The following is a 27,751-nucleotide window of genomic DNA, read 5'->3' as shown; positions in this document are numbered from 1 at the left end:
TTAAAGCAATGCACAATATATTCTTTATTTCTCTTTAAAGCTATTTACAGATAAGGTAAATTCTGAGAAGCAGATGTCAGGTCTGTGAGAGAGCTTATTAAAGAAAAGCTAAATGTATATTTACAAAGTTAAAAGGTGCAATAATGAATGGAAGTTCATTTCAGCTTCTAATTACAGTTAGTTTCCCTGATTAGAGCCCATTTCCTGCAGGATCAAAAATACAGTGTGCCCCATATCCATGTATACGTTTCAAAAAATGGTGTTGCTCTACACAGGCTTCATAAGTGTGTGCAACGCTAAGGGAGTGACGAAAGACAGAACAGAGGCTAGAATTCTCAGAATAGCCTTCTCCCCCAGGGATATGGCTTTTGTCTTATGGAAGTGAAAGTTACTTAAATTAGATCACCTGCCAAATAATTTAAGTTTGCGAAAGTAGCAAGGAAACAAATGCAGCCGCCGTCCTGTTTTCCAATGCCAAAACCCCTCTCTCCCTTGCAAACAGTCAGCTGTTGGGGGGTTTTCTCCTCGGCCAATGAAGGTTACATAAACAATCTAAGTATGTTTCTGTTCCGGAATCGGGTTTTATTTCCCACTTGGATGATCATGATGCATTTCTGGGGTGTAGGTGAGCAAAACAATCATGACCCAGAGGTGAAGCAGTGCCTGGCAAGAGAGAAAAAGGAGTTAGTGCACAACACTATGAACTGTGAGAAACCCAAACACCCTGGGCAGTATTCAACTACCGCATCCTGTCAGCAAAAGGATTTCAGCTTGTAGAATTGGACTCTCTGGGCACCCCCCCCCCATGCACACACCATTTCCAAATCTGCTCCAGATGTTTTGGGGGGACCCCTAGAAAAGATTTAGGGAGTGAATAGGGAGATGAGGGGGGAAGAATGTTCTGGTGGAATGAGAGACTTTGCACTATGTTGGATCCCACTCCTGAGGCAAAGCCCTGCACCGTTAGGGAAAATTCATCCAATTCCACTCAGGAAACAGCAATGGGACATGTGCTCCCCATAAAACCTCACACGTGCAGATGGGGAACTTGCATTGGCTGCGGCGGGGGGGGGGGGGGATGCCATAAGCACAGAGACCCATTTGCATTTGTATATCACATGGGTAGGCAAACTAAGGCCCGGGGGCCGGATCCGGCCCAACCACCTTCTAAATCCAGCCCACGGATGGTCCGGGAATCAGCATGTTTTTACATGAGTAGAATGTGTATTTTTATCTAAAATGCATCTCTGGGTTATTTGTGGGGCATAGGAATTCGTTCCTTCCCTCCCCCCCCAAAAAAAAATATAGTCCAGCCCCCCACAAGGTCTGAGGGACAGTGGACCGGCCACCTGCTGAAAAAGTTTGCTGACCCCTGGTATATCAGCTCTTCTGCTGAGCAGTTCACCTATGCATACAAAGGGCCATTCCATGCTATCCTTTCATCTGGTTTTTGAAGGAAAAATAGATTGGCCCCATAGATGTATATGTACTGGAGGTAAGCTAGGCTGAGAGAGAGAGAGAGAGAGACCACTTCAAAGTAAACCCAGTCAGCTTATTGGCCAACGGAGGATTTGAACTCAGTTCTTCTCAGTGCTCTATCTGTTGCATCACACTGACTCTCTACCTACCCAAGATGCCAAAACGGTTAAAGCAAAAGCTTTTGGTGCAATACAAAATAAATGAATTCTGACTTTCCCCCCTTTTTCACCGAACCGAGAAGGCACACTCTTGCATTAGTCACGACAAGGGCTCTGAGCGATGGCAAAGTAAAGTGCAGTTTCAGACACGTTATGAAAAGCCTTTCAAATACTACAGTGACCTTGTGAGAGTCTCCCGTGGGCAGCGACAATGGCTGCTGAAGAGATTATAGATTACATTGTGGGAAGGCCGAACCCCCGCTGATACACTGCAGATGCTAACTGAACTTGGATATTAATCTAAAGATTTTACTGTTAAGTGGGAGTGGACTTTTGGGTCTGAATACCTTTAAAAGATGGGGGGAAATTAACATGGCCCATTTGATTTAATATTTGGAACTGGCATGGGGACGACGACATGTAAGTGTTCAGCTGAAGTGTTTTTCTGCCCCCTGCAGTACGTCACTATTGTGAAGCCAGAAAATTGAAAACCTCAGACACTCAGTAATATGCTCTCGAGAAAGTCATTTTTTCGACAAGTGGAGAGACCAAAAGAAGACAGATGAAATTCAAAAAGGGATTGCTTATATAACAAGGCAAGATACCACGACAAAGCACAGGCTGAAGTTCCCTCTAGTGGAAAAGGACAGGAGTTTTACATGCGCTGGGAATTAATTGACCCCTGTAGAGGCAAAACAGATGCATTCTTTTGGGACAATCATGGCATACAAAAAAAAAAAAATCTTATCTGTCGTGATGATTGAGCAGGAAAACGATGATAGAACATTGGGTTTGCATGCATTCCCAGCACCTCCAGGTAGGGTGGGGATGTCCCTTGGCTGAAATTCTGCAGGGTCCCTATGCTAGTCAGTGAAGACAATGCTGAGCTAAATGGGCCAAGTAGGGATGTGGGTGGCGCTGTGGTCTAAATGACTGAGCCTCTTGGGCTTGCCAATCAGAAGGTCGGCGGTTCGAATCCCCACGACGGGGTGAGCTCCTGTTGTTCGGTCCCTGCTCCTGCCAACCTAGCAGTTTGAAAGCATGGCAGTGCAAGTAGATAAATAGGTACCGCTGCGGTGGGAAGGTAAACGGCATTTCTGTGCGTTCTGGATTCCACCTATAGGATGGTACTGTATGCTTTAGCTGCAAGGAAGCTATGAGATAAATATAAAGGATCCAGGCAGCAACAGTGGCAGAATCACAATTAATTTTTTTAGTTTAAATTAGGATAAAAAGTATAATTTTTATTAAAATCTTCTTTAAAAAAATAAAGTTTGTTGTAGGTCTAAACAGTGATAGGGTACAAAGAGAGGCACAACTACGGCAAGACAGCTCCAGGGTTGTGACCATAACGTGGTCATTATCCTGAGCTTCCAGGAACAAACTGCCTGCAGGCTGTTTGCTGTGATGGGCTTGGGGTGAGGGTACGGAACAGGATGTTCAGTTTCCTCTCTTAAGGCAGTCCCAGGCATTCAACCCAAGAGATCTTCCCATGAAAGCTTATCTTCAGGACTGCCATGTGCCTGTTTCAACCTTTGACAGTTCCTAGCTTCTTGCGCCGCCACAGGGCTTCCACGTTGGAAATGCTGCTCTACCAAAAGCAAGTGTTAAGTCAAACAAAGCAACTACTAATGCCAGAAACGGCACATTGCTACTTAAAGGGAGCAGACTATTAATACTAGAAGTTAAGAGACAACTGTAAAACTGCACTGAAGCACAAGACCTTTTTTAAAAAGGCAACAGCCAGCATCTATTGTGCTGCATGATTCCAAGATGCAGCTTGCATAACCTACTTACAGAGCATGCTCAACTGCCAACGTTAATTATATCCCATTTTTCTTGTACATGCCACTCAATGTCTGTCAGATGAAGATTATTTATTATGTAAGAAGGAATAAAACTGCTGTGCTTTCAAAGTAGGCTAAACAGACTCACCATATAAATGATTACAAATACCCTTGCGATGGGATACCGTCGTAGAAAGATTCCAAGTCGAATGCTGCAACCAAATGCAGTATCAATATTAGGGAATAATATACGTATGGTTATTAGCTTGCAGCCATGAATTACTGTTTAAATCATTTCTGGAGCAGTGGTTAATTTTTTAAACCTGGTAAAACAGGGGCTGGCAAGATGGAGCCTATGGGCACTCACTCCTGACATGTTCCTGGCAGGTTCCCATCCCCTGCTGAAATTAGGCTTGAAAGAAGCATTCTGCCACAGTCAAGACAATAGGTTGCAGTATCCAGAGGTGAGGCTTGGGAGGGGGGGGGCTGTATTCCAGTAGTAGGCGGGTTAAGGCCCACACAAAATAACATGCAATGGACATACATTTAAATCTTGGCAACTAAACTCAAGTGTCACTTTCAATTTTCTCCATTAGAAACTTTGTAAAAAATTTAAAAAGCCACACTCTCCAGCAGTTTATCTTTCCTGATTGCATGAAAGGCAAAAATAACTCCAGAATCCTACCAAAAGAAGCTGAAAGCATCAATTCACAGCAGAACGGCAAGTCCTTAGAGCTCATCAATGCTTCAAACTTCTAAATACAACTGCATCCTGGAAATTTCTTGCATGCAATAGTAAAATGCATGGACGCATTTTATGTGTTTACAAAGAACGAAGGTCTACCTCTCTGCTGAGACATCTCCCCCTCTTCTTTGACCTTCTTGTAACAGAACTTCTTACAGAAGAAAGATCTGTAATGGCACACTTTGCAAAACATCAAACCCTTTCCATCCCAAATGCTCCCTCTTAAATAGTTGATGGGCAGGAGAGAACTTCCTGGATAAAATTTGGCTGTGGTTCATATCCACCTTGTGGGCGGGAGTTCCTCAACCCAGCTCTAAGCCATCAAATGAGACATAACTGAACAAAGATGTCCACACAGATGGGAATAGATTCTGAAATCCCTATAAGAAGGTGGTTGATCCATAGGCCTTATCTTGTTCGTTTACAGAGACATCTTTCGTTTGCTTATATATGTAACTTTTCAAGATTAACACAGAATACCTTTTGAGGTTTCAAAGAGTATGGAGAAATGGGACAATGAGAATGATTCCTGCCTCACCAGAGCAGTGATGGCAGAAGAATGCAGATCAGTGGGCTTGTATGAGAGAACAAGGAGGGCTCTTTACTTCTAAAATGACCATGTACCAGATTCAGGACCTTCATTCACCTCGCCGGTTTTTCAGAATTATGTTTATATTACTAGCTGGTACTGTAAGTAGACGGGTGGGGAGGGGAGGAAAAGGCAGAAAATCACAATGGCTTCAATTCCTCACCTAAACTGATCTATACTGCTGGCAGCCTTGCGGACTCTGCCATACATTCCTGCTGCATTAACATCAAGATCACTAAAAAGGACAGGAACATTTCGCATGCGTGCACCTAGATTAAAAACAATTTTAAAAATTAGTAGCAGAAAAAAGAATTCATCAACCAGTCGGTAATACTGAAAATCCACATATGACATTACTGTGACAAAAAGTGAAAAGGGCTATAGTCCTACTCAAGAGCAGGCCCACTGACATTAACCAACATGACTAAGTTAGGTCCCCTCATTTCAATGATTCTACTCTTAAGTAGAACCTATTGGGATACCACCCAAACACAACACTTGAAGGACCCAGCTTAGATGCTACTTGACTTCAACAGCAAGCTCATATTTTGAAAGTCACACTGAGTGTTCTGCAAAGGAATAAAAATCCCAGGATATGTGTACACACAACTGGGATAGCAGAAGGAGCACATCTTAAGCTCATGTACACAGATAAATGAGATCCATTTTGGGGGAAATGCTACGACTTAAATGTATAAATGAAGGGGAAGAAAGTATACAACACAGGCCCAACTCTTCTGCAGGGGCGTTGAAACAAAACAACTGGACTGTAAACTGACTAAGGAGTTTTAGCTATCTTGATTGCAGCCAAATGACGAATTAAGGCTGCCATCATAAAGACGCAGTTATGCAGAAGTAAGCCTCGATGGAAACAGTGCATCTTATTTCAGAGTAAACTAGTTTACAACTGCGCTGCGCTGCATTTTGAAAGTACTCTGAAAGCTGAGCAGAGCCAACCTGCTCAAGCCATCCGTAGCCTTTTACTAAACCAGTTGTTGTTCTTTAACTCTGGCACCAGACACCTTGTTTGTTTCTGAGTCCTGGACTGTGGTACCCTAGTCCAGATGATGGGATTAAATCTGTTGAGTTGGACCGTTTGATGCTTGGGGGTGGGCTGCTACTGTCTTAGAAGGGTGCTGGAATACTTTTTATTCTGAAAATTCTCCTACAACTCTGTCTAGATGAAAGACTTCCCTTGCTAAAATAACTTTTGATAAGATGGAAAGTCCTGTTGAGTTTACTGATTGCATTAAGAACATTAGAATGCAACGAGTAATGAAATTTCTTACTGGGGCAATTGTAATTGAAATCCACATTTTTATATGTCATTGATGAAGTCACTGATTAATTACACTCCACTGACTGGCTCACACTTCCAGTCCCACACAACCTTTTATAATTTCTAGTAGGTTCAAAGTGGGGGGCGGGGTGGGGCTAAAGATAGCCCCCAACCATGCATAATTATTTTGAAGATTTTTTTTTTTTAAGACAAGAGAATCAAATCAAAATAAACTTTGATTTTAAAGTGAAAAGCAATTTTAAGAGAAGCAAGCTAATGACGGCATTGGGTAGTTTTACTATCATTAAGCACCTGACCACAACTAAATAGGAGGGAGGGGGGAAGAATATTTATCATTTCTCAAAAGACTGAGCAAAAATATACAAGAATAATGAAAAGAAATAATCAAAGTTAAAGAAGGACTTCCTTCCAAGCTTAAACGTTTCAAAAACAGGGAAGGTTTTATTTTGAATACGTTGCAGAAAAGTTCTGGTATATTGGCAACAAAATTGCTTGAAAAGGAATTAAAACACCTCCATGTGTCTTCCTGTAGCCCGCTGACCTCTACAAAAGGGCCAGATTAAACTTTCAACATGTAAACTGGTTGTAATCAAATGTTTAACAATAATTCAATGAAAAACCCTAAGCAGTCATTGACTTGCTTCTATTAAAACTGCTGTACATGATCTACTCATACTCAAGAGTAGATCCACTGCAACATTTTGTTGTGGGTCCCACTGGATTCTAACTGGAGGGGGAAAAGCAACACAACCTGCTTAGCTACCAGGTATTTCCCCAGCCTATCCATGTACTAACATAAATTTATTTACAATGCACACGTCCTTAGTGAACATGGTTGTTAGTCGTCAACATGCCTCCATTTTTACCTTCGCCACCGTCAATTCCCACCATATTAATGGAGGGGCCATTTGTTGAAGGCCCTTGGGCAGTCTTCAGCTGCTGCTCCAAGCGCTCCAGCTGGTAGACCAAGGAGTTCTTTTCTGTGCTCAGATTCTCCAACATGGTCTGTTTCTGAATTAGCGTCTCCGTCAACTGATGAAGCCGATTCTCCAACTCCGATTGACTGCTGCTACCTAGTGTTTTGTTTGTCAGCTAGGTAGAGGAAAAGGGATAGAGGAGATGAAAACATCTTGGCTATCACGTAAGAGTGGCATGAATTAAATCAATTTCCCTGTTTGGCTCTCCCTGAACACAAGCAAGGATACAGAACAATATCACTCACTGCACAACTTGAAGTCCCAAGCAATGTCAGGTACAAGAATGCCAGTACAGTGGTACCCTCAGGTTATATACGCTTCAGGTTACAGATGCTTCAGGTTACAGACTCCTCTAACCCAGAAATAGTACCTCGGGTTAAGAACTTTGCTTCAGGATGAGAACAGAAATCATGCTCTGGCGGCGCAGCGGCAGCAGGAGGCCCCATTAGCTAAAGTGGTGCTTCAGGTTAAGAACAGTTTCAGGTTAAGAACGGATCTCCGGAACGAATTAAGTACTTAACCCAAGATACCACTGTATTTAATGTAATTGACTTTTTTAAAAAAACCAATACCAACCCAACATCTGGAGCAGTCCCACTGTGGTGCCAGGCCAGTGTGATGCCAGCATCCCTCACATCCAAAGCATTTATGTGCTTTCACAGGAAGCTTTTGGTTTCTTCCAGCATCTACCAGCAGTACGTTGGCTAATGATTCTGTTGTGCTACATTTACCTCACACCTTTCTTCCAAGGAAGTCAAGGGGTTTACATGTTTCTCCCCTTCTTATGAAAAGAATTAAAGTCTACTCAAGTTACCTGGTTTCTCAGCTTCTGAATTTCCTCTTCTCTGTCCGATATCCGACTCTGCAGAGTATTCTTTGTCCGGTACAGTTCTTCTTCAGTGTAACGTAGCTCCTGGAAAAGAAATGTATCCAGCAATGATGGTTAAAATGGGATGGTTAAGCAAAATCTCCTTCCTTATACCACTACCAGGTCCCTTTGCTTTTTACCAGTGGGTTGTTGTTTCCACATCCACAGCTGAAAGGGTACGTCAGAGTTGAGAAAAAGCATGTTAAGGTTATCCAAGGCTGAATAAAATTATGGACAATGGTTCCAGTGCCAGCCATATAGATGAATGGCTGATCACACAAGAATTGTACAAGGGGGGAACAGCTCCAACACGCTTTGTTTCTTTAGTGGTGAAAAGCTGACGTTTCACATCTAGATGTTCCCCTGCCTCATTTCTTGGCATTCCTTGCACACTGGCTTCATCTGATGTGAGTTCTGCATGGTGACAGAGACACCTACAGACTCCCAAGCCTGTTAGCAACATCTTCCGGGTATGAATACAGAAACAAATGAGCAGAACTTGATCAGGGGCCCTTTTCAGAACATGCCTCTTCTTGGAAACTACAACTCGGGGCACTGTGAAATAGCACGAGTATGACACAGGACGAAGACCTTGAATGAAATGGGCCTGGGAGATCCATAATGATGCGTTTTAAGGATGGGGATTGTGGAGAAGTGTTTTGGCATTGTTGGCCCTTAAGAGTATGGACAGAAGCCCCCTTCTCTGGTGAAATAAGAATTTGGTGGTGCTCACAACACTTTCTTAGATTTCCAAACTGTTCCCCTTTGTCCCAAAAAGGCATATGACCCTTGCCAGTCTATTTGAAAGGCCCATCACTTCACAAGGACTGGACGGCTGAGCAACCAGCTCAGCAGAGAGGACATCTATTATGGAAACAGGCCTGAGTGAACTGGCATTCCCCCTTGCATGCAATTAACATGGCTGGGGTGGGACTGATGGGAGCTATAGTTCCAACAATATCTGAAGGGCCACAGGTTCCCCATGCCTGCTTACGAGGGAATTTGCACTACATATTCCAGACTTACTCTGCAGGCTAGAAAGGCATTACTTAAGCAACAAGTGCCTCTCTGGTCACATGTGGTAAGTGGATCAAGGGCTGCATACCCTTGTGTTCAGAACTGCAATTATCATTTCATTTATGAACAGATGCATATATACATACAATTAAAAGTCACTGCTTATATAAAAACCTAATTCAAATTTGTTTGCACATACAAATGAACAAAAGCTATTAAAATGCATTAAACATCATTTTCAAATCCAATACAGACCGAGAAAGATCTCTATTCTGAAGCAGGAAAGTCTTCAACAGATGCCAAAAAGACAAGAGCGATGGCACCTACCTGACATGTACAGTAGTAAGTGCTCTTTAATGACTATAAAGCAGGACTATGCTGTTGGCAGATTTCATCCCCATTTTCAAACTATTTAACCCAAGTATTGCTTAGAAATAACAAACAAGGCTGAAGGAAATTACACCCAATGCTCATGTGCTAAAACAAGCCCATTCAAATGGATGAGCCAGGGTACATTTAAGAGTTTCCACCTCAGAGCCGAAGCACAGGCTAAAAACGGACTGTCCATCAAACTGCAACAGGGCACACCATATGGCTTCATAATACTATAATAATAAACATTATGCAGCCGCCTTCCGAGAGCAAACGTAGATCTTTTGCCTTTTCATTAGTTCAGCCTGCCACTCTCTAGTTAATATGGAATTTCTGGAAGGACAAGTAATCCTGCAAGATGGAGAGTTCCAACGAGGTAAAGCAAATTAAACCTTTTTCACTCCCCGTGACTTTCTCTTCATCTCACAATACACATGATGAAAACAAAAAACAAACAAGAAAGATTCATGAGATACAGGGAAACCGATCTGTTTCCAAGTGAGCACTGACAGGACCTTTCGAATCAGGTTAGATTACAACTTTTTTTGAGGGCTCTTCATTGACCTCGTCAAAGGTTCATAACATTAAAATTATGTGCAAAAGCACACCATGATTTCCATTAATGCATGAACACCATAGCTGTGGTGGTAAGCACTTCATGTCCCTGCCTGCAGGACCCTTGCAGTGTATCATTTAGTAACATTCACAACTGTATTTATCTACTGCGCTGGCTCTTTATAGCAGTTGGATTTCTACCAAGATTAGGGCTTTTAAAGATCAAACCGAACACTCTGAGCCAGGAAGTGAACAGGCAACTAGTGCAAATGTGCAAAATATACACTTTAATATGTGCAAAACAAACGGAAGCTCCAAACAGTCTTCAAAGGCAGCACATTGCAGTAATCCAAAGTGGAAATGACCTGGACATGAATGACTCTGGCCAGATTGTGGCTTCTCAAGGAAAGGGCACTCACAGCCAACAACCTCCCTGATCTTCCAGAAGGAAGAATGGATCTAGGAACACTCCCTGGTGGTTTAATTTGATTTTGAGGGGACCCCATCCAAAATGGCTGAACACTTACTCCCAAGATTTCAAGAACCTAACCCGAACCAACAGCACTTCTTCATCTTGTCTAGATTTTGGTTTAGTAGCTGGGGTCTTTATGGGCACAGGGAGCTTAAAGACCACCTACATTTGAGAGGCTCAAATCCTTGCAATTCTGGAAGATGTTTAATTTTAAAAGTCTGTTTAATAAAAATTTATAATACTGTCCTGCTCCATAGACCTCATTCAGTAGGCTCAATAAGCACCTGTTAATCACACCTTCCTTAATTCCCAAAGACAGACATGCAGTTCACCAGCCAAAATAGTTTTTCCAAGTTCTGGGTGGCAGGAAATATTTAAGTATGGCGAAACGATAACCTCTCTCCAACACTTACCTGTTTTTGTCTCTCTAGTTCAGCTTCCACTTCTTGCCTGGATGCTTTTTGTGTTGCAACTTGATCCTGCAACTCTTGAATCTGTTCTCTTGTGGACTCGGCTTCGTTTATCTGCTGGGTTTCCATATCCTGCATTATAAGGAAAAGCTACTTATGTATGCAAGTTCATAAATGGCAACTCCTACGAGCAGGAGCAAGTGGCCCTATCTTCATAGCACACAGAGCCAAGCTCCTCACAAGACCCCTCTTAGTAAGCACCAGCAACTCCCTGTGCTGGGAAACTGGGAGAGCGACGGTGCCCCACTAGCATCACCTCACCAGCCATGACTGGTTGCGTGTGATAACTGCAGGGTGGTCCTTGCAACACACAACACTTTCCCTCCTCAGCAATTGGCTTGTGTGCCAAGGCAGTCCCACTGGGAGCAAATCCAGAGACTATGGAGAAGTGTGGCTAACTGCACATGCAGTCTCTTGAGTGATGTGCTGGTGGTGCTTCATTAGAATACTGAAAAGGCCAACTTCTTGCCTAAGAGATTAAGCAGAAGCTAGATAGCCGCTAATCAGAGTGCTGCAATACTGTAATGGATTTCCTTCACTGACAGTGGGGTGGACCAGATGTCATTTGAAGTCTCTTCCACCTCTCCTGCTCTGTGTATTCTGAACTTCTGTCTTTTAATCTATGGTGGCCAATGCTTCAAATCTCTCTGCCAGTAGCTGGAGGCACCCAGTCCTGTATCCCAGGGAAAGGTGGCAGATGCGCGCGCACACGCGCGCGCGCACACACACACACTCTCTCTCTTCTTTCTCTATGCATCCTGCCCTGCCTCCCCGCAAGATCTCAAGTAGAAGCACCTGAAGCCAATGGGTGCAGCCACCTTGAAGCATTGGGCCAAAGACAGGGTTGGTTTAATTTAAAGAACAAGAAGATAGCACTGGGGCAGTGCAGATGAATTTCATTTCTCACATTTGTGTAATGAACACTTTCCTTCCTTTGTATGCTTATCCTATTTTATCCTCACATAACCACCATGCGATGTAAGTTAGACTGAGGTGGCTTGGCTCATGCGTCACTTTACAAGCTTTAAAGCCGAGAGAAGATTTGAATCAGGCACATCCTGCTTCAAAAGCAACACCCTAGCCATTCTCATTGTTGTTGTTGTTAAATTAAATTTATATCCTGCCTTTCCTCTCAATGGAGCCCCATGGCAGTTCTCTTTCTCTTCCCCAAGCCCTATTCAGTCAATAAAAAAAATTAAACTTCCAACACCTTTAGGCCAGTGTTGGCAAAGAGGCCTGCCCAAATCCCTGGAGAGCCACTGGCACTCAGTGTAGACAATACTAAACTAGACAGAATAACAGCCAAGATATGGTGCAAGGCAGTTTCCTCTGCTCATGATTCTTGTGCCACATTAACCAACCTGGACCCTGCATTTCTGACCCCGTGCAAAACAGAACAGGTCTGTTCCTTGATGCTACCCGGCTACCTACAGAGAAGTGCGCCTGGCACCATCACTACCAACTTTTAGGCAACAGGAAACTATGTTAAGACCTTTCCCCAGGCATTTGGTTCTTAACTGGGATCAAATAGTATGACAACATGCTAGCCTGTAGTGGTGTTCCATTTTTTAGTAGGTGAGTTGGGTTTTGTCCTTTACTGCAGGATGAGCACTTCTGGTATATGCCATCATTTTATTCTTTTCAGTGTTTGTTTTAAACTCTTTTTTCAAAAATGTAAATTGGTTTGAGATATTTTATGTAGTAAGCAAGAGGGGAAGAAGAAGAAGAAGAAGCAGCAGCAGCAGCAGCAGCAGCAGCAGCTACGGATGTTACAATACCTGCAGTTCTGTCCTCAGTTGCTGTATCTGCCCCCGCAGTTTTTGCAATTCCTCCCTTTGCATATCATTCTCGTGCCTTAGTTCCTCCAACTCCATGATGCTTGTGGTTTGGCTATCCAGACCTTCAATGCCAGACCCTTCTTTCAGGCTGTTTATCAACTTCTCTTTCGACTGAGATTTAAGACGTAATTTTACTCATTTATATTAGCTGCTTAATTTTTATTTTTTTTACAAAAATGAACATTACATCCATGCATAAAACAACCTAACATATAGAAGTAATGTTAATGAAATTGCAAAGTAATCACCAGAGTCTATGCTTGATTGCACACACTTTAAAAAATAATACTTTACATTTACTACCCCAGAAGGGCTCACTTTGAATCTGGCAACAGCAGGACTTGAAGGGGATGTCAGCTCCCTGTGGTTCATCCTCAGCAGCTGTTACTTGGAGGGATACTAACTCTGTAACTAGCTATGTGTTCCTGCCAACCAACCCCACAGCTGTGAAACAACTGCTTTCGATGAAAGGGGTGCTGCCATGCTGGTTTTATTGTAATTATTGGTATTGGTATTGGTATTTTCTATATGTATATTGTTCAATTTTTGTCAATGTTTATTTGTTTTTTAATTACTGCTTTTTCTAGGTTTTTAGCAGCTCTTAAGTTTATCTGTAAGATACCTTGAATCCCATCAGGGGAAAAGGTGGCGTGAGTAAGTACATATGTAAGTACATAAGTACATAAGTAAATAATAATAATATCTGAATATTCTCCCTAGCAGCCCCAGCTATCAGTAAAACATGACTTCATACGTCTATTTGTGGATAAGGCCTGGGTTACTTCATATGAACATTTTAATATTAATTTTTAAAGAGATAAAGAGGAGGGGAGGTGTGAATTTTGATCCAATAAATTTGCTTCACCTGGAGTATGCGTGTAGCCTTTTGTTTGTAGTCTACCAGTTCTTGCCTAGCAGACTCCAAGCCGCTCTTGGCCATTTTGACTTGTTGCTGAAATTCATCCGCCCTCCGCTTCTCCTCTGCAGATTTCCTCTCTGCTGCAATAACTGCTTCAGCCAAGTTCTGACGCTCAGCTTCCAACTTACTGAGACGAGCCACATACTCGTTCTGCGAAGGAAAGGTTAATGTTTATCACAACTTCAAAAACAATAAAAAGAGACGCAGAGAAAAAAATGAGAAAACTGGAAGGGACATTGTTGGTGGAATTGATTCTAACCCTTTCCCCCACAGCTCTCCCCTGCTGAAAATTGGCTCTGGAGGGTGTGAGAAAGAAAGAAAGAAAGAAAGAAAGAAAGAAAGAAAGGTGATCCTAGTCCATAGCGACTAATTAGAACTACAGTGGTGCCTCGCAAGACGAAAAGAATCCGTTCCACGAGTCTCTTCGTCTAGCGGTTTTTTCGTCTTGCGAAGCAACCCTATTAGCGGATTAGCGAATTAGCGCTATTAGCGGTTTAGCAGCTATTAAAGGCTTAAGGGATTAGCTGCTAAAAGGCTATTAGCAGCTTAGTGCCTTAGAAAAAGGGGTGGGGAGTGAAAAAAAATCACAAGAATCGCAAGACATTTTCGTCTTGCGAAGCAAGCCCATAGAGAAATTCGTCCTGCGAAGCGCATTGAAAAACGGAAAACCCTTTCGTCTAGCGGGTTTTCAGTCTTGCGAGGCATTCGTCTTGCGGGGCACCACTGTATAATGTACACATGCAAAGGCTGTAGCTCAGTGGCAGCACACAGAAAGGCCCCAGGTACAATCCCTGGAGTTGCAAGGCATTATTTATTATTGTTTCTTATTAAGTCTATATAACTCTTAGTAACAAAATAGGCTCCCAAGCAGTTTACAAATAATAAAAACCTATTACACAAACCATCCATAATTAAGAGATAAAATCTATATTCAAGTAGGGCTGAGATGGACTCCTGTCTGAAAGCCAGGACATCTGCTGCCGGTCAGTGTAAACGATACTGAGCTAGGTGGAAAAATGGGCAGACTCTGCATGGGGGGTGCTTAGGGAGGAGAAGCATTGTCAAGATTTGAAGGCACTTTATTGCATTCTGTCAACTGCAGTTCCTCTGTCACTGAAGCTTCCGAGGTTGCTGTTCTAACCTGCATTTGTTTGTAGCCTTCCTGCTCCCGTCTGAGCGAAGACTCTGCATCATGTAATCTCTCTTGAAGAGTCTGGAGAGCTTGATTGTGCAGGCTGTTCCCTTCACTGTTATCCTGTATTATTCTGGAGAGGAAGACAGCAAAGGTTTAGTGAAACAAGATGTAAAGAATATCAAGACACAATCCATAGTAATGCCATCTTTTCCACAGTACTGTAAAATTCTACTTTGGGAGTGGGGGACCTTTTTGTGTGTGTTGTGGACTAGATCCTTATCTGTCCCCGATCCAGCAGGCCAACTTTGACAGGTGGGTGCGACAACTCACCTGCCAATCACATGATGCCATTATGGTGCCAGACAATTGACTGGTGGGTTATCCTACCCACCCATGGGAGGCCCTTGCGCAAGCACTTAGGAACCACTGTGGAAGGGGCTTTGCCCGCCTTATGCTTGCCAATGCTGAGCACATGGCGGGCAAAGCTGCTTTCTGAAGGGATGAGCTGTGCAACCATGTTCCCCACAGGGAAGCCTGTTGCACAGCAGGTCTAGCAGGCTTAGAGTCAACAGACATCAGCTGATGGGCAGTGACATGAACCATGCTGCATTATCCTATTTTTCACAATGATCCAGCCGTATCTCTGCCTGCCCCACATCTGACGTCACATCTGACAGCAGGTGGATGCAGTTTAGGGGGAAAGCCTCACTGAACAAATCGGGACCTGAGCTGGGCCAAACTTGGCCTGCAGGCCAGTGGTTCCTTCCTCTCGTTCTATTCTTTCCTCCACAGTATTCTTTTAGTTTAGTGCCTAGCTTTCACAAAAAAGAAGTCTCAATTAAAAACAAAAGAAGACACTGAGCCAAATGTTATATTGCATACTTTCCCACTCTGTGTTTTTTCAAAGTTTATAAAGGGAAAATTAATCCCAAGACAAACAAACTACAGTGGTACCTTGGGTTACATACGTTTCAGCTTACATACGCTTCAGGTTACAGACTCTGTTAACCCAGAAACAGTGCTTCAGGTTAAGAACTTTGCTTCAGGGTGAGAACAGAAATCGTGCTCCGGCGGTGCGGCAGCAGCAGGAGGCCCCATTAGCTAAAGTGGTGCTTCAGGTTAAGAACAGTTTCAGGTTAAGTACGGACCTCCGGAACGAATTAAATACTTAACCTGAGGTACCACTGTACCAACTACATTTTCAAGTTTGTTTGCCTGTTCAAAGGAAAATTAGTTATTTGACAAGGACAGTGACTGCATTTGGGTTCTTTGCTTCCTTTCATTTTTCCAGAGAAGGAAAACTCAACTTTACCAGACTCCTGCAGGATCTCTGGTCTCCCTTGAGAATCAACCAGATGCACCTGGGAAGCCCACATGTAAGACAACAGCTCTGTCCTGCTGTTGTTCCCTCACAAGAAGCACTCCAGTGCATGGCACCTCAAACACTAGAGGTAACCTATTGCCACCATCACTAGTAATGACTGAGAGCCTTAGCCTCTAAGAATTTGTCTGAATTCAGCCCAGTTTCTACAAACCGAATGAACGAGGAAGAGCCACTGTAAAACTGAACACTTCCCAATGCAGAGATTGCAAACAGATTTCCCATCTGTTCTGTTTTCTAAGTAACAGTCACTGGTACTACATAATGAGCTGTGCCTTAATACCTCAGGGAGCTTAAGAAGCAGCTTGCAACACTAAATGATTGAGAAAAACAAGAGGTGCAATGAGCTCACATCACCCCCTTAGAAACCCTGAAAGAGCCTGGATTGATGCATTTCAGCCAATGGGCTTTCAGGAGCCGCCCATTCTCCACCTCCAGAGAGGACTTGCACATTCCAGTGAAAATTAGGCCCTATTTAAATGAGCCACGGTTCTTGGGTGGCTCCCACATCACAAGGGACATGAGTAAGATCTCCACAGAAAGTGTTTGGGCAGATTCCATGGTTGGAAACCACACCTGCAGATGTCACAGATTAGGTTTCAAAATCATGCAAGCTGGCCAAACCACATGGAAGCAAATGTAGTAGTTGTGGCAGCAGCTTCGACAGCACTATCAGGCTGTATCAGCTGAATCAGGCCCTCGGCACAGCATATAATGAGCATTCTCCTTTATGGACAGAAGAAGTACAGCTGATGCAATTCGACTGATGCCTTTGAGGATAAAGCCAACGATCAGATATTGAGAGATACAAAATCATGTTACAAGCAAAAGGGATACATTAACAGACAACAAGCCTAAAGACCTTGATTTCTCTAATTCTGGGTTTCTCAAACTTGGGTCTCCAGCTGGTTTTGGACTACAATTCCCATCATCCCTGACCACTGGTCCTGCAGGCTAGGAGGAATGATGGGAGTTGTAGTCCAACAGCTGGAGACCCAAGTTTGGGAAACCCTGCTCTAGTTAAAAAAAATAATAAGGCAAGAGGAATAGATTAGTACCGTGATTTTTCACTCTGCACTGTTTCCAATGCTTTAGTACGTGAATTGAGAAGCTGATCAGCTTCCTGTAACCTCACTTTCAGGACAGCCAGCTGGGAATCCTTGGCGGCAACGGCTTCTGTCAGATCATCCACTTGAGCCTGAAGTTCCCGAACGAGCCTGTCATTGTTTGAATGGTCAACATTCCACTTTTCAACTCTTGCTCGGGCATTGTTTAATTCTGCAAAAGTTTAAGTCAGCAGACATCAATGTGATTGACAAGGTTGTTTGTATCGGTATCGTTAGTTTGTGTAGCGTGATTTTGCCAGTGATTAGAAATTAGAATACTAAATATGAAAGTAAATAAGCAGTGTTTGACCACATTGTCCCAATTCAGATATACTGGGCAGTTTCAAATCAACATGCCTCTTCAGCAGAAGGATTTCCACTTGTGCAACGGAACTCCCCCACTCCTCCTCCACTAACAGGACACGTTTCTTGGATACCACCGATTTGTATCCACACTGCTCCCACCGGCAAAAAGAGGGAGGATGCTTTTGTCAGCTCCCATTTAGAAGAGCATCCCTTCGAGCTTCGAGCATCCCTGCTATAGAAGACTGGGGAACCCTTTGAAACAGTGGAGTGGGTGGCGCTGGGGTCAAACGCGGCCTCCCCCAACTGCCCTGCTTCTTTCACCACACTGGATCAAAAGCCATCCTTGGACAGAAGTAGCCCTTCTGTTTGTGGAGGGTGAAGCCTGGATGAAACCCAGGGTTACCCATTTCTTAAGCACAGTTAGGAAATGGGGCCTATAACTACCTGAAATAAATAATGTTATTAAGCAAAACAATAGAAATGTGTAAAAAAAAGACTTAAGGACTGAAGACACTTGTAAAAATACAAAACAAGGTTCTCACTGGTGTGGAGAATCCAGCAAAGACATTCAGGAGGGAGTATATGTCAGTATAATATGTCCCTGCTATTTCCTCCAATGGGAACTCTGGATCCAACCCCATATCAATAATAATACTTGGAATTTTTAAAGCATGTTTCAAGTATTCAGAAGGCTTTACATAAATTATCTTAGTACCATTCCCAAACATTTGCTGTATTACCCTCAATTATTTCCAAAGGTGCCAATAGCTTGAAATGTCAAAGCTATAAATCCTCTACCTGTTTGCGTTTCTTTGGCTCGCTGAATTAATGATGCCATTTCTTGATTTAAAGATTGCACTTCATTCCGCAGAAGTTGATTCTCAAGGCGAAGATTGGACAACTCGTGCGATTTCCCATCATTAGGTGCGAGGCTGGGGTTTGCTTCTGCAGTTGGTGATGGGTCTTTTTTAACATCCACATCAGTCTCCAGTCCAGAACTGGAACTATCCAGAGTATCTGTACAGAGAGCCACATTTAAAGCAAGCACATCTCCTTGCAGACCTACTTTCTACGATGAACAGAACAGCGTAATCCCATGCCGGTCTGCTCAGAAACAAGCCTCACAGAGGCTGCTATGTACTGACTCCCAGGTAGTCTAATGAAATACAATTATCTGCCATAGCAGTCAGACACACCAGATATTTATTCTTTTAAAATGTCTACATTACTGCTACATATATAAAGATACCACCTTACTCCATAGCCCTGTTTGGGTGTTCAAGCCCCACACAATTCCAATCACCTGAGGTGAGTGGAGCTGTTTTCGATGGCCCTGTCCTAATAATTGTGCCCTGTTGGTGGAATGTACAATACTCAGTGGGCCAAAAGTTGCATAGGACTGGTGTAGGTTGATGATCACTATGTGCATCAAAATTGACCATTTTCATCATCCCACCAGCCTGACCGACTGTTCAGTATGGCTTCGTGGGAGCACATTGGCATCTTTTTAAAATCCAAAATGATGTTCTCCGCCATGCAGGAGACATGTGTGAAACAGGATGCCCCATCTAATTTTTTCTAATGTGCGAACCAAAATAAAGCCCAAAACCTAACCTAATTTTCACTGGCACAGTAAACAGATGCTAGGCAAAAGCCAGAACGTGGTATCCCGATTCCTGCATTCAGCTCTCTGCATGGTAGGAAATGCAACAAGGGAGAGAAAATGAAAGCCAAATGAAAGTGCAAAACTGCATGCAGAATATTTGTGCACACTTATGCATGGTGAAGGCTGGGCCTGCCAAGAGGAAAAGGGAGGTGGTGATCTCAAAATTAAAATGAGAAACAGGGTGCAAATTCCCAGTAAGATCTCCAGTATAATAAAATGAACGGGAAGCACACAAAGGAACAGCTCCTGTTCACTACAATAAAGCCTGCAGAGGAAAACTCTGTGGGTTCTGCCACTCACATGGGTCAATGGTAAGATCTAACAGGCTAGAAGACACAAGAGACAGGGCCTTTTCAGTGGTGGCCCCATCACAGTAAAACTTTTTCCTCTGGGATGTTTGTTTGGCTTCCTCACCTATTGTTTTTTTAAAGGGTTTGACTGTTGAAAACCCCTTATTGAATAATGATGCTGGTCTGTATTTCCAATCCAGAGTTTTAACTGCTGCTACTGTTTTATCGATGGCTTGTAGAAAAGTTATTTTAAGTTGTTTTGATGAGCTGAACTGTATCTTTTTAATTTGCTTTACTAATTTAATTGTGAAACCACCTTGAGGGGGTTCCCCCTCCAAAGTGGCAAGCAGAAAAATCCTAAAATAAAATCCTTTAATAACACAGAAATCAGAATTTGCACCATGTAATCATCATAATAAAGGCCCAGAATCCCCTCACCACTACCACACTTTAACATATTCCTTAACCTATGTAGTTATGCTTAACTACCATTGCCTTGACTCCGAACGGAAGCGTCTTCACCGGTTTTGACACTCTGCGAACTTGCCGACACGGAGCTGATGCTTGAAGTCCGAGAGTGATTTTGAGAAGCAGCTGCTCTGCTCTTCTCTCGCTTAAGGTCCATTTTCCCATTTGGTTCCTTTTCAGAGCTATTGAGAAAGTCAAACAGGAGTTCGTCGTTGGGTTCGGACTTTTTCCTTCTCACAAACTGGGAAGACGGTCTGGGCATGGATGCTGCCTCTGTGGAAGGGGAAGATTCCATGGATATCCTGGACGATGCTTTAACATTGGCGGTTCCTGCCAGGATTGTTGCCTTTTGATGTTTAATATTATCTGCTGCCGAGGAGACAAAGCCAGACTTAGATGATGCTGGATACTGCTGATCTCGGGTCTGTTGGTGCACTTTGGGGAACTCGCCGACATCATCCAAGGTGCTATTGCTGTAATTTGCATTGCCAGAACCCTCTTTCTTGCTCAAAGCAGATGCAGCACCTTGATCCACCTTGTTGAGAAGGTCCTCTGCCTTTCCAGCCAAGTCAGCAAACCAAGACATAATGAAAGTTTTAAAAATATATGGAATTTGAAGATCCAATATCCGCCCTGGTGGGAGAAGAAAAGAGTCAAACAATGGGATTTTTAGATCACACATAGGTTGTTATTATTTTTAACTAAAGCATTCAGCTGGTATTTCCTTCAGGTTGCCACACAAAGTCAATTTTGTAGAGCTCGGTGGAGGAAGTTGTTCCATCACCACATAAACCGGAGCTGGAACCCAACAAATCACCAAGTTAACATTTCTCTTACTCTTTAAAATTATATCCTCAATGAAAGTGTCAGGCAGAAGGGCAATGCCTGGACAGCGTCTCCATTTCACTCAGCAGTACTTTTAGAGGCAGCCCTACAAGACATAGGCTGTGGGAGAAAATCCATGGGTTTCAACACAGATCTAACTCAATCACACAGAAAGAATGAATGTCCTATTCAGTGAGCAAAAGGGACGAGTGGGGAAGAAGTATAGCTTAGCTGGCAGAGCATGAGACTCTTATTAATTTCAGGGTTGTGGGTTCAAGTTCCACATTGGGCAAAAAAAAATCCTGCTTTGCAGGGGTTGGACTAGAAGATCCACGTGGCCCCTTCCAACTCTACAATTTTGTGACCTTGACTGTTCTGGTGGAGTTGGACTATGGGGACATAAGCTATGCGATGAAGAAAGATACAGTGGTGCCTCGCAGGATGAAAAGAATCCGTTCCGCGAATCTCTTCGTCTAGCAGTTTTTTCGTCTTGCGAAGCAACCCCATTAGCGGATTAGCGCTATTAGCGGTTTAGCGGCTATTAGCGGCTATTAAAGGCTTAAGGGATTAGCGGATTAGCTGCTAAAAGGCTATTAGCAGCTTAGTGCCTTAGGAAAAGGGGGTGGGGAGCGGGAAAAAATCGCAGGAACTCGCAAGACATTTTCGTCTTGCAAAGCAAGCCCATAGGAAATTCGTTTTGCGAAGTACCTCCAAAACGGAAAACCCTTCCGTCTAGAGGGTTTTCCATCTTGCGAGGCATTCGTTTTGCGGGGCACCACTGTACATCTTGGCTCAGCCATGCATTCCTTTTGCTCCACAAATCACTACTTTCTATGAGATTATGGAAGATCTGGTTGAAAACATGTGTACTGGATGCAATGACATAACATTTGGTGCTTGCAGGTATATATATGGATTTTGAGAATTATTAAAAGCAGACAAATGGCAGACAGATTTACACAACAAGACAAAATTCACTGTGAAGCTCTTCTGTACAAGTCATGCTGAAATCAATGGAAGCTGTGCCAGAGACAAATTTGGACATATCAGCCTTTTTATTTACAATAAATCCAAGTAGAATGATATTACATCAGTTCAAATGCCAAACAGTTTTCTCCAAGGAAGGAGGCTACAAAACAGTACTGGTTTAAGTATTTATATATGACAAGTTCATCTACCCCACTGCTGGAAAATGTGACCAGAAATACGAATAAAGATCAGTCAAAAATATTAACAAGTTTGTTTGGTTGAGCTACCACACGTCATCTAGGATCCATCCACACAATAATTTATTCTTTATATGAGCAATTCTGGCCTCAATAAAAATGCTACATTTCTCTAGGAAACACTTTTAAAGAACCTAAAACTTTCTAAGTGTTATACAGCTATTAAAACGTAAGAGATCCCCTGTCGGCAGGTTCACAATCCAATAAATATGATACAAAAGGGAAAAGGATGGAGAACAAAGAGGGAAGCAAGCAAAGTTTAGAAAGTCACAGAAGAGTGGTAGAAGAAGAAGAAGAAGAAGAAGAAGAAGAAGAAGAAGAAGAGGAGGAGTGTGGGGAAGTACTGCTGCTCCTCTACTCAATGGATGTGGCCAGACTAATCTCCCCCTTGCTATGACGTTCATCCAAGGAAGCAAATGTGCGAAAACAATCACAGAAACAGGCAGGCAACACCAAATCCTTGGATCATGGCAGCAGATTTTTAAACCTCTACCATCATGAAAACAGCTGCCAGCCAGTGATTGCTCCACTCATGTTTTACATAAATGTAATCCAGGCCTGGGGATGGTTGCTACTGCAAATCTGGAGGAAAAAACAACACATTTTGTGGAAAGAAAGAAAAACCACAGCCAAGTTATCTCTAAATATATAGCACTGTACAACCAGTTTTTTTTGTTTTTGTTTTTAGAAAGCCACAACCTTGGCAAACCCTTGCCTGCTATGTAGATTAAATTGTGTGGGTGTTTCTTCTAGTGCACATGAGGAACATGCTTCAAAAATAAAAACAACATGTGGGTGGGGCCAGGGGTTGGCATAAATACTGAGATGTGCATTGTTATTTGCTCATACTCCAGTCAGTCAGTCAGTCAATCAATCAATAATACTCCTTTTCTCCTATTCTATTTGTTTGCCTTTTAAATTTTAATCTTGCTCATCGGATCCTGCTCTGCCAAAGGCTCCATCTTTTCCCAGAGATATTACCTCAGACGTAATTTCTGCCCCATGCCCTCACTGCAGCCAGTAAATTCCACAATGCTCCCAACCCTCTTCTTCCTACCTCCTATTTCTTTCTATATTTGACCCGCACATTCCTCTCTATGCAAACCACCTCACCTCTTTAACAAAGAACAGTTCTACAATGGCAGTAATTCCACCACGGCAGGGTTGTCACCTTTTTAAAAATTTTGTGTGGCCAGGCTCCTGTGCCTTTTCCAGCTGAACAACAATAATCTCTTTTTTTGGAGGGCAGAATCTCTCTGCTGCAGTTCTCTACGGGCGGAATTCACCTGCTAAATCTCAACTTAGTTCACATTTAACAGGCTACTTACCTTCACACTGATTTGAAGCCACTGTGTCCTTTCTAAAAGAGGCTCATGAGAGGCCAGAAGAACATTGCTGGAACAACTCTTGAGTTGGGGCAACTGACTAAAATGTTTTAAACGGTTCTAATTTTGGTTCCTCTGTTTTGTTTTTGTCCGGTTGATGTTGGGTAAATGTTTAGTTGGGGTTGGCAGTTATTTTAATTTGGGTATAACTGTAAACTGTTTAATATTTTTTATTATTGTTATTGTTGTTATCATTGGTTTCTATTGATTTATTGGTTGGTTGGTTGGTTGATTGTATAGGATCTTTTGTTTTTTAATTATTTGATGCTTTGTTGTGTTTTATATATGTTGCAAGCTGCCCACAGTGGCTGGGCAAACCCAGCAAAATGGGTGGGATATAAATTAAATTATTATTATTATTAAGAATATTATTATTGGCGGGAGAGAGAGAAGAGCCAGTGCAAAATAGTGATTAAAGCCTTCAGAGGGAAAAGTGGGCTTTAAATAAATGAATAATAACAATAATAATGGGGCTTAAAGAAATTAATAATAGTAGTAGTAGTAATAGTAATAATAATGATGATGATGTCGGGCTAAGACCTGGAAGACCAGGATTCAAATCCCCACTCAACCATTAGGCCCACGGGTTGATTTCCAGCCTCTCAGCCTAACCTACCTCGCCGGGCCGTTGTGGGGATGAAATGGGAGAGCGGGGAGAAGCGTGTGATAGACCTTGGGCGAAAATGAAGACTATAAACCGCCGGTACTAGCCGCTCCACAAGACACAGCAAAATTACAACCACAGTAGAAAACTTAATTGCAATTATTATTACCATGATTATTGCTACTGTTGTTATTGTTATTGCTATTGTTACTATTAGGGGTCCAAGCCCCGCTCCCAGGTAGGCCTCTGCTTACCCTCGCGGCCTCACTCCATGCCGGCTCCTACCCAGGTCTCCGAAGCGAGGAGCCCCCGCTGGGCCTTCGACGCCGAGGAAAGGAGCGAGGCGGGACAGAAGCCGACAGCGGCAGCAGCTCCTGCCCAGGCCGCAGTCCAGCCAGGGCTCCCCGGATTCATCTTCCGGGAGACGTGGCCACTAACCAGCAGGCACCAGGACCCAGCGGCGTCAGCCCCACGTCGGCGAACCCTTCGCAAGGCGGCTGACCCCGTGCGGAAGTGACGCGAGCACGCACGACCGCGATGGCCGCGCCCCCGTTACGTAGAAAGGCGGCGTTCGAAGTGTCTAGAGATAGGGCCACGGATAGAGTAGCCCGTGGAGTTGAAACGTGGCCGAGGTTTCTTTGCTTTCTCCCTCTTTGCCTTGCGAGTGCCTTGAGGAGAGGGAAATCCGCCCAGTTCTTTAGATGGGGGAGTGATCCTGATAGCTGAAGGGGTTTCCCACTCCTACTTCCAATGATTTGAGCTTCTGCCTTTTCTCCAGTTGCTCAAGACTTCCCAGATCAGGGTTTCCCCAAACTTGGGTCTCCAGCTGTTTTTGGACTAGAGTTCCCATCATCCCTGACCTCTGGAAGGATCTCTACTACTCAGAAGTAACTGAAGGGAAGCCTTTATTGTGCACGAGGTGTTTGCACATGTGAAATTCTAACAGATAGCTACTAAAGTGTCCTTCTCTGCTTCTTATGTGGATGGTGATCAGATGATGATGCCATCATGTTTTAATTGGACTGAGATCACACATTGTTATCTTAGAAAACTAATCTCTACAGAGGACATTGATATTAAATGTATTTTTGTTTCTTGCAATCCATTTTTGCAATCACTTTAGGTGTGGTAACACTATATTGATGATGTTTTCATCATATGGGAACAAGTATGACAAGTAGTATTTAATAGTCTCATCTTCCATGAGGTTTCTTCCCCCCCCCCAGCACTTCCAAATCCTTTATTATTTTATTCACATAATATACATTCTTTAAAGCAAACAACTCCAAAATAAAATCATATGTAACAAAACCGTAAGTCTCATGTTTTCATTTACACTGATCTTCTCTCCGATACCTTTACTTGATATTTCTTGCTGCTTTCTGCTTTCCTTATAGAATATAAAAATTTAAATCTCTTAAATCCTATACCAATCTTTAACAATTTCAATTAATCCCTTCACCTCCCTCCCCCACAGCCCAGTACTTCCCTCCACCCATGAGGTTTCCTAATTCTCCTTTAAAGCTTTAAAAGTTGGTGAAAATTACTACATGTTGTGGTAGCGAATTCCAGAGTTTAATTATGAGCTGCATGGCCCCTTTTCTTGAATCCTCATAGTTAAAATTCTCAGGGTTCCCTGGGAAGCAAGACTGACAAGCTACTCTGTGAAAATGTAGTTTTGGGAAGGGAATAGGAGTCTTTACAACAAATCTCAGGATCCTCCACAAACCACATTTCCCAGGAGTCTTTGGGGGAAACTGTTCAAAGTTGTATAAAAGTGCTTTAAATGTATGGTGCAGATGTAGGTCTTAGTTATGGGTACAAAACAGGCCACAACTTCATTGGTTATAGTACAATATCAGGTTGGGTTATAGTACTATATTGGCTGGGCATGGGCAGGAATAATGATCAGATAGCCTGTCTGCTGTCCAGTGTTACACCCCAGCCCATTTGATTCTGGTGAAGTGTGTCCATGAACACAAGATACGCACCCGCTGCTGTTCCATTGTGTATACATGTATTTTGGGATTTTCATTCCATTGCAGAGTGCTCAGTGTGGCTTGCAAAACACTGTTGCATGCCACCCCAGTCTCTGAGTAGTGTGAGATTCCAGGGGTTCTAAGCAAGCTTACCGAGGGTTTGTGTTTCCTTTCGGAAATGAGGCACAGCGGAGGCTGTGTTGTTTTTATGATATATGGTTTATTTACACATATATACAACCTGAGCCTACGATGGAGGAGTTCAAGGATTAACATCCCAAGAGGGTCTTGCTCAGGCATAGGCAAACTCGGCCCTCCAGATGTTTTGGGACTACAACTCCCATCAACCCTGATCACTGGTCCTGTTGGCTAGGGATGATGGGAGTTGTAGTCCAAAAACATCTGGAGCGCAGAGTTTGCCTATGCCTAGTCTTGCTTCTCCCATAGCTGCAACCCTGGATTCAAACAGACATCGTGCTGTGCTTGCTGCTTTGCATCCCAGTCACATAATCCCTAACTCACATTGCTTCTCACTCTAAACCTCTCTAAAATCTGGCTTTATTGTCTAACTCTGAGTTGAGGGAAAGACCTCAGCCATTTGCTATCTCACACAGTCTCTTTGATGCGTTGTCCTCTTAAGGGCTCGTTCCATAAACTATCATCTCACAATGAAGCTTATCCTAATTTCATTGTCTTTTTAATCCTTAATTATCTTTTTAATTCCAGGGGATTAAAAATGTATTGCACACAGCTTAATACACAGGAGTCTGGCACCTATTCTTAACATCAAGCTTTAATTAAATTCTAGAGCCAGGAGTACTAGGAATGTCTAGTACCTACAAACTCATAACAATATCATAAGCTTGTAGTGAAAGTGAAGTAGCATCTGAGCTAGTGCTGCTTTTGGGTAGTATCTGACTAAGTTCTACTTAGAGTAGCCCCATTGAAATGAATGGTCCCAAGTTATTCATGTTGATGACACTAAATTGTTCAGGGTTGCTAAAACAAAAAGAGATTGCCATGGTTAGTAAAGCTGGGAAGAAAAGTTGGCGCAAGAGCGAAAGAGAGATTAAAAATATGTTTTGAACTGAAACTTCCTTCTCCAGCAAATGGAATTTCAGTTTTCATCCAGCAGAGGTCATTGAAACTTCTCAAATGTTTTCGAAGTATTTTGTGTTAGTGGAGCCACATGACCTCTAGACCTGTCCAAAGACATTTTGTTCTCTGGGGCAGAACAGCAAACTGGCCCCTCACCTTCAAATCGAGGTACATAATAATACCGAAGGCCAGCCAAGCTGAGAGACAAAATTTTACCCTCCCTAAAAAAACCAGTTGCCTGAGAACAGCCTCCACACTCTTGTCTAATGATAGGGCGCCGGCTGTGCCAACCTGTGTGACTGGTGATTAAAATGTTTGAGGAACCCGAGTTCAAATCCTCACTTCAGCCATGAAGCCCAGCCGGTGATCTTGGGCCAGTCACCTCCTCTCAGCCTAACCTACTTCACAGGGTTGTTGTGAAAATAAAAGTCACCCCCCCCCCCGTGTTTCCCATGGAACTCAATGTATACACAGGGATTGTGTTGTGAGCGAGACTCATAAACTGATTTCAGAAATCATGATCATTTATTGAGTTTATATACCGTCCTATACCCGCGAGGCAAAGAATAAAATCAAGATATAAAACCACAAAATACATAATAAAAACAAAAACAACCCAATAGGGCCGTCCCCACAAAAAACGCATTTTAACAGGGCATAAGATGTAAATCATTATTATTAGGATGTATTATCATTATTACTGCAAATAATGATAATAATAATAATAATAATAATA

At 42.9% G+C, this 27,751-nt stretch overlaps 1 protein-coding gene across 2 annotated transcripts; it reads right to left on the bottom strand.

Annotated features, from left to right (window-relative positions):
- GOLGA5 (golgin A5) lies at window positions 1-24,588 on the bottom strand. 2 transcript variants are annotated; one of them, XR_014510171.1, is made up of 13 exons: window positions 24,193-24,588; window positions 19,920-20,531; window positions 18,273-18,491; window positions 17,121-17,340; window positions 14,688-14,811; window positions 13,493-13,696; window positions 12,568-12,738; window positions 10,733-10,861; window positions 7,850-7,948; window positions 6,925-7,150; window positions 4,110-5,027; window positions 3,573-3,636; window positions 1-663 (listed from the first exon to the last, which is right to left on the bottom strand). XR_014510171.1 is itself a non-coding variant. In XM_083436120.1 (13 exons), the coding sequence occupies exons 2-13, from the start codon at window positions 20,482-20,484 to the stop codon at window positions 583-585; spliced, it is 2,208 nt and encodes a 735-aa protein (XP_083292246.1). In that variant the 5' UTR covers window positions 20,485-20,531; window positions 24,193-24,588; the 3' UTR covers window positions 1-582. The 2 variants fall into 2 exon arrangements, 1 of the variants encoding a protein (XP_083292246.1); XM_083436120.1 differs by having other exon boundaries at window positions 4,922-5,027.
- Window positions 24,589-27,751: the final 3,163 nt, after the last annotated feature.

Source organism: Podarcis tiliguerta (assembly GCF_965153285.1).
Source record: "Podarcis tiliguerta genome assembly, chromosome: 1".
Lineage (NCBI taxonomy): Eukaryota > Metazoa > Chordata > Lepidosauria > Squamata > Lacertidae > Podarcis > Podarcis tiliguerta.
Note: the sequence above shows the minus strand (reverse complement) of the source record. Positions and strands in the feature narration are given on the sequence as shown.